Source organism: Quercus robur, chromosome 12, assembly GCF_932294415.1.
Source record: "Quercus robur chromosome 12, dhQueRobu3.1, whole genome shotgun sequence".
Taxonomy (NCBI): domain Eukaryota; kingdom Viridiplantae; phylum Streptophyta; class Magnoliopsida; order Fagales; family Fagaceae; genus Quercus; species Quercus robur.
In genome coordinates this window covers 14,536,395-14,544,127 of record NC_065545.1, presented here as the reverse complement: position 1 = coordinate 14,544,127, position 7,733 = coordinate 14,536,395, and the positions used below count along the sequence as shown (strand labels likewise).

Here is a 7,733-nt window from a genome sequence, read left to right as displayed (position 1 = left end):
AACCAAACAAGTCATTCATGGTCATTTAACATGGTTATCAAAAAAAGAAAAAAAAAGGAGTCATTCTTCGTCATTCCATTTATTACAATTTTAAAATACTTGATTTATTCAAAATAATGATAATCTTAGATTTATCTCTTTTCTCTCTCTCAGGTTGATATATACACAAATTTCTCAAATTGCATTCAAGATGCATTGGAATGGAATATTAGATAAGTTCGGTGAGAGATTTTACAAGAATTATTGTATGATTCAAATTAACCTCAAATGAAGTGATTGTTATCTAAGAAATTGTTGTAAAAAAATTTCTTTTGTAAAAGAAATTATATTTATCATTTGCATTCTATATGGGATTCAATTTTTAGTTTTTTGATAAGGATAAGATAAGGATAAGGGTTTTTTTTTTTTTAATTAAAAAAAAGGAAATAAATTTTTTTTTTTTTTGATAGAATCATTGAAATCAAAGGTATTTTTCTTTTGTTTCGCTAAGAAGGTGAGGAAAAAAGAAAGAAAAGAATTGAACGTGCGTAAGAGAAAGAAAGAAAGAAAAGAGAGAGAGAGAGAGAGAGATTTTATAACCTAAAATTTAGGATTTTAAAATTAATAATTTTACTTAGATAAGTGAAAAAGAGTGGTGGATAACTGGAAGTTCTTTTAACTACATGAGAAAATCTAATTAAAAAATTAAAAATTAAAAATACATGGATGATAGGATAAGGATAAAGGTTTAAAAAAAAATGGAAATAAGGGTTTTTTTTTATTATTATTTATTTTTATAGCTTCAACTCTAATTCAACGTTAATCTAGGTTAACATGGTTTTTTTTGGGATAGAATCATTGAAATCAAAGGTATTTTTCTTTTGTTTTTCTAAGAAGATGAGGAATAAAGAAAGAGATTTTAGAAGAGGTTTCTATCTAGCAAAGGAGATTTAAAGAAGAAAAAAAAGGGTAGGTTTGATAGCCGTTTAGTGGATTGAGGTTTTTTTTTTTTTTTTTTTTGGGATGGAAAAGTGGATTGAGGTTTTTATTTTATTTTATTTTGAATAAATAGGGTTGTTTTGAAGATATGGGTAAGTTAGAGAGTGGTTCTATTTTGAAGGAAATTTAGTGGTTTAGCCGTTTAGTGTAATGAGTGGCTACATTTTAGGATTATCACAAACAAATAACAGATAGTTATGTCTCCATTTTTATTTCCATAAAAAATGTTATTCCATAAAAATTGCTATGTACACTTTCTTGATTTTAAAGGTAGTTGCGAATTTTGAATTTAATATCTTTTTGGCTTTTGTTATGGATGTGTAGCAAGTGGCTAAATTTTAGGATTAAAAAAAATTATAACTATCACAAATTAAAAAAAAAAAAAAAAAAAAAAAAAAACCAGCATTTGACCACGCTCGTGAACGTGTGCTCAAAGGCTCTTCTATTTTTTGGGTAAGGGTTAATTTAGAGCATTTATTATAATTTAGGATTACTACATTTTCCAATTACAAAGAAAAACCTAGAGGTATGATGAGTATTATTTCACCACACATAATACTCATCACACCCCTAGGTTTTTATAATACTCATCACACCCCTAGGTTTTTCTTGTAATTAGAAAATACAGTAATCCCAAATTATAATAAATGCCCTAAATTAACCCTTACCCAAAAAATAGAAGAACCTCTAAGCACACGCGTGAATGAATGCTTAGAGGCCAGCGTAACATTATGCCAATTTACTTTTTATGCAAACTAGGAACAAAAACGTTCACTAAAGAATACGAAGCAGGGACAACTTGTTTATTTGAAGATAGTGACGGTGCTTAGCGCTTTTCAAGCACCTAATTATTTTAATTCTCCGTCCCGCACATGCTAAGTAATTATAGGTTGAAATCCCTTTGGATGGTTAGGTGCTACCCAAAGGTTTCAAATCCAAAAACTCATGAATCTCATGAGACCTTAAGAACTAGTAGGTCAATTCCTTGAGTTTTTTGAAGGAGAAATCTAACTATAGAAAAGTAGCTTTCAGAAATGAAAGGAAAATGACACGTAACTTATCGGTGAGAGACAAACAAGCAATATCAGAGTGACTTAAGAGGACCAAAGACATTGGGTTGAGAAGATGAACAGGTGTGAGTTGGAGGAGATAGAAAGCTTGTAAACATGCAAATAGACATCATTGAAACACATATGACAGAATACTTTTATTCAGATAACAAGTATTAATGCTCTGTCTAATGACTCTTGTAGTATTGGCTTAGTGTTTCTATTTCTTTCCTTTAAAAAAAGGTTCAAAGTGTCAACTGCATCCATTTGCAGTTCTAAACCCATTGCTAAAATATGTTCTGGATATATAGATTAGCCTAGTAGATGGCAAAATTTGGCATCAATGCATTAAACACTCATTAGTGCCATTAGGGGGTTTTGGATAAGCAGGCTGTTTTCACCTCATATCCACTGCTCAGAGTCGAGAGGATCCTGAACAAGCTAAACTTTTGAGGTTTGCTTGTCTGTTTGCCATTAACTTTTTTGTTTAGCTCTTTAGTTTATTTATATTTTCACCTGATTTTAAAACCTCACTTTTTTCTACGTATAATCACAATTTAACCTACTTTCAGCAAAAAAAAAAAAAAAAAACCAAATAAGTTGGTGCCAAATGGATTAGCATGCAAGGCTTCCCCACTCAATTCAGTGCATCTTACAAAAAGTTCACTGCACTCAACTTCTATAATTTTAAGACTCCCCCTTTGAGCCAATCAAAAACCTTTATCCACAGAACATCGTAATCAAATTCATTGTATTGATCTTTCACATAAGCTAACAATACATCTAGTAGCCTGAGTTGCACAGCAAAACTCAATCATGTCAACTAGAGACAAAAACCAAATAAATCTTTAGTCAACTAATTGACAAATCGATCTTTGAGGAGTCACCATTGGGAAAAAAAGTTTGAGTACCTTATGTAATTGCTGGTTGGTGAATAAACAAAATAGTGAGAATAAACTTGTTCCTCAGCCAAAGGCTTCCACCAAGAGTACTTCAAGATATTTTGGATTAGTCCGCAGCAGTGCTGAAGACAGAAGCCAGATCACTTCAAGATGTTCTGGAGTAGTCCGCAGCAGCGCTGAAGACAGAAACCAGACCAGCCATCCCAATTACTTGTGTCCAGCTTCGTGTCCTAGCAGCAAAAGCTGCCCCTGCTAGAGCACCTGCCACCAAACCATTCACCTGTCGATGGGAAGAGTGAAATGAAGAAATAAGCATTATCCTTTGTTATTTAATTAGAATTATGTCCGCACCATAAAATTCTTCTAACCATTATCAACGTCCTACCCTTTCATAGGGTTAAACTAAAAGGCAATAGGCTGTAGACAGTAGTTCTTGGAAAAAACATATGCAAACATGTAGAAACTTGACCTACCCTTTCATAGGGTTAAACTAAAGAAACTTTTACGACTCGAAAGCTTGCTAATAGTTTTGTTTGGCATAAATTAAAATTTTGAACCTTCTTCACTAAGAAATTTATCAGGCTATGAAATGAGTGTTTAAGGCATTGGGATTGCCTAACCAAGGGAGGTTTCTAAAGTAAACATCATCCTCATCTGAAATGTATAACTAAGCCTCTTAACGTTCAAAAGTTCAGTTGCATCCAAGCACATGAACTTTAGATAAGCTAGTCTATGTACTCCTCCAGAAGTTTGCAAGGGCTGAAAAAAAAAAAAAAAAGAGTTGCATGTTCACTATCAGCATTTCTAAGAATTTTGACATGCCAATACCAACTGAAGCTACAGCAGAAAAATCAGGCCAGAAGATGCCGTATCAGAAGTCTCATGACCAATATTATTATGGATTTTCCATATAAACACAACTCTAGTACTAAGGTCTAACGTCAGGATAAAAAAAAAAAAACATACACATCCAAAAACAGCTGATATGATGTTTATCTAAGCACACTATGAAATTAAAAATAGACTCCTAACCGAATGAGACAACCTCTTCTCTTTCTTTTCTTTCTTTTTTTTTTTTTTTTTCTTTTTTTTTTCTTGGATATTTCAATGGGTACAACAAGGAGGGGGGATTTGAACCCTGGACATCTTCGTTAGGAACACCAAGACATGCCATTTGAGCTATAAGGCTCTTGGCAGATAACCTCTTCTCTCATTGGCCTTTTTAACAAAAGACAATTCTCGACTAGAAAGAATGAATTCTAAAGCATTTCATATGAACTTCCCAAAAAACTTAGAATTTTTTTCATCTTATCAATTGATGAGGGGGAATAATTTTTGAGCCCCTATATGACTACCTAAGAAATTGTAAAACTAAAATAAAGAAAAAGCCGAGGATACTCCACACTCATACTGAAATCTCTGTATGGCTGCATGAAGCAGTTTGAAATTTTCATTTAACAATCCTACTGGAAAAACTAATGTTACCCCACTTGGTTATGGTATTTGCGCTCCATGATTTCCTTTCTTACCCAAAGAACAAGGCCTAGGTAGTAGCTATTAACTAGTAAGTACTTAAATGATACTGAAAAAAATGACAAAATATTGAAGGGTCTGTACTCTGGACATCTTGAAATGTTTGTGTTTATCAAAAAGCATTTAGACAAATGTGATAGTAAATGCACAAACACAGATCGTATACAACTAACCCAATCGTTCTGCCTCCGGTATCTTTGAATTCCACAGCGAGTAATCATATAGATTCCAGCAACAAGTCCTAAACCCAAGTTTTAAGTGTTAAAATGCAACAAACAAGCCCCAAAAAAAGGTCAAAAAAAGTTCATCAACAACAACAACATGCTAACAACAAATAAAGAGTACCATAAGTTCGATTACCGTATTGAAAGCCGAATTTGCCAACTGCATTGGCCTGCACAAGACAACCCATCATCAATGTAAGTTGAAATGCAGACCATATGCACGCAATGCAGCAATTCCACAAGCACACAAGCAAACAATTATACTAAAAAACACAAAATTTAACGGGAGATTGAGAGAAATACAAACTTGATACCAAAAATTAAACTTTATTTTAAAAATTGAAAGTTGGATCAAATTTAAAGGACTAAAAGGATAATTTTCAGTACATACCACAAAAGAAGCATGAGCAACTCCACTAAGTCCTACAAACAAAAATAAAGGCATTAAATTTGGTAAATCATAGCTCAAAAATTTGTAAACTTGTTTGAAAGGTTGGTATTTACCTTGTTTACGAGCATCGTAGGGACCCATACATAAACCCCATATTGCACCAGCCTGAATAGAGAATATGATCTTGTTTAGCAAATGGGTTTTTATAAAATCCCCCAAAAATATATATATATATATATATATTTTTTTTTTTTTTTTTTTTTTGATTGGTGATTGTGAAAGATCGAGTTTTTAGTTTGTTACCGTTCCGACACGGAGGATTGAATCAACGGCGAGGGAGGAGCATGGAACGGCGCCGTTTATCTCGTCTTCCATCTCTCATTTACCGGTGTAGAGTCTTTGAGAGTTCTTTTCGAAACGTCGTCGTTCTAAGGGATACACGAATTGGACTGCATTAATGTGGGGGCCAATCCAGCCCAACCCTAACTTTAATTTTTGGACTTGTTAGGTTTGGGCTTAGCCTATAAGCATAAGGTGAGTTTAATCTATTAATATTTGCTTTTTGAATATAATTTTGTTCATAAATCATTAGCAAAATTAATTTAGTCCTTAGAAGTTTTAAAAATGACTAACTGTCTGTTTAGATACTGCTTATTTGTTGAAAACTGAAAACACTAAAGTAAAATAATTTTTAAAAGTGTGAATAGTATTATGGGACCCAATTTTACCTAGAAATCTACGTTTTACTGAGTTTAGTGGTCCATAAACAGTGTCGTGAGACCCACCATTTTTCAGTAAAACACACAAACATTTTCATCCCAATGCTTCGCAAACGCACACTAAAGATCAAGGTTTCACTCCATTTCCTCTCCATTCCATTTTTTTTGGTTAAAAAAAAAGGTAAATTATATTGCACCAAAATACGTTTAATAGTTTCATAGAATATTAGAATAACCACTTTCCTTTAGCCCTTGAAATTTGATAGAGTTTTTGTTGAGTAATCTCTATAAAATTATTGTGTTAGTTGAGTGATTGGACTAGTAATTAATTTAATTTTTATATTAAAAAAAAAATCAAATGAGACATGATTTCTATTTGATTTTAGTGATTAACTTTGATGATAATTGAAAACAAAGGTAATGTTGAACCATTTTCAATATTTCAAGAACTAAAATGACACAAAACTAAAATAGTTGTGGGAGAGACCGAAAAACTGGCTCTCAGAAAAGGGGTTTAGGCATCGACACCATCCATTTTCAGGATTATATGGAGTCGCCACTTATTTTATAAGTAAAATAAGAAAACTATACAAAAGCTTACAAAACGTCTTGAATAATACACATTCTCATTAATTTGAAATAAATACAACTTGATAGAAAGAACTATACATGGCTTTGTTTCCTAATTGCAATCTAGTAAAAAAATACAAGGCCTTGTTTCCTAGTTACAATATATCTAAAAGAGAAATAGGACACTCTCCTACGAACCTAAGATTCTCAAATCCAGGGGCTAAGTTATAGGATGAGAAGGTGTAAGGCACCCATCTTACCCAGACAAAGTATGGTCTTCTAGAATTTTAAATGACCTTTTAAATACCCATTAAAAAAATGACATGCGAATTATTGTGTCAATATTCCTAGATCTATGCTTGGTTAATGTGCAAAATACTAGATCTGTTGTATTTATGTAAGGATAAATCACTTTTGAATTTTATTTAAAGGAAAAGGATTTTTCAGAGAAGTTTCAAATTAAGCAAAATGAATTTTTTGATAAAAAAAATCAGATCTGTTTTTTTTTTTTTTTTTTTAAATAGCAAGAAATGGATTTTTAAAAAGAGATCCCAAATTTGATGTATTAATTAAAGAACAAAATGAACCTTCAAGAGGAAAATTAAAATCTGATTATTTAATTAAGAAACAAAATGGGTTTTAAAAGGAATTATAGATCTGATTTTTCAAAATAAGAAAGAAAGAATTTTTAAAATAAAATTTCAGATCTGATTTTTGTGTTTTAAAAAACCAAAAGAGGTTTCAAAAATAAATTCAGATATGATTTTTTGGTTTAGGAAAAGAATGGAGTTTTGAAAAATAAATTCAGATCTGATTTTTGTTTTAGGAAAAGAATGGAGTTTTGAAAAATAAATTCAGATTTGATTTTTGTTTTAGGAAAACAATAAGGTTTTGAAAAATAAATTCAAATATGATTTTTGTTTTACATAAACAAATAGGTCTAGAATTTAATCACATGCATTACATAACTACAGTCTACATGAACAAAACACACATACATAAACACACATTCATCATATAATCACTAGAAAGAAAAATCACAGCAAACAAAAGAAAGAACATGTTAGTGTAAATTGGTCGTCCATAAAGTGACCATCATTACTAAGGATGATCATAAGCACACATTAATGCTCAAATATAAATTCCTCACTTAAATGGTACAAGTGTAACAAACATACAGCATTTCCAGCCACTAGCTTATAGCTGTTACAGCTACCTCAAACTGATCGTTACACAGCCTTAGAGGACATTGAATGGGGAAGTTAAATGGCTATTAAATGAGCCATTTAACCTTCCAGCTCAACCATAACGCCTGAGAAGATAAATGTGTAGAGCATTTACTCACAAAGAGGCTATATAAAGCCAGA

At 31.8% G+C, this 7,733-nt stretch overlaps 1 protein-coding gene across 2 annotated transcripts; it reads right to left on the bottom strand.

Moving 5' to 3' along the window:
* Window positions 1–2,679: 2,679 nt before the first annotated feature.
* Window positions 2,680–5,569, bottom strand: LOC126709712 (outer envelope pore protein 16-4, chloroplastic). 2 transcript variants are annotated; one of them, XM_050410039.1, is made up of 6 exons: window positions 5,381–5,569; window positions 5,191–5,242; window positions 5,078–5,109; window positions 4,808–4,856; window positions 4,636–4,703; window positions 2,680–3,209 (listed from the first exon to the last, which is right to left on the bottom strand). In XM_050410039.1, the coding sequence occupies exons 1-6, from the start codon at window positions 5,450–5,452 to the stop codon at window positions 3,075–3,077; spliced, it is 408 nt and encodes a 135-aa protein (XP_050265996.1). In that variant the 5' UTR covers window positions 5,453–5,569; the 3' UTR covers window positions 2,680–3,074. The 2 variants fall into 2 exon arrangements, with proteins under 2 accessions (XP_050265996.1, XP_050265997.1); XM_050410040.1 differs by having other exon boundaries at window positions 4,823–4,856; window positions 5,381–5,564.
* Window positions 5,570–7,733: the final 2,164 nt, after the last annotated feature.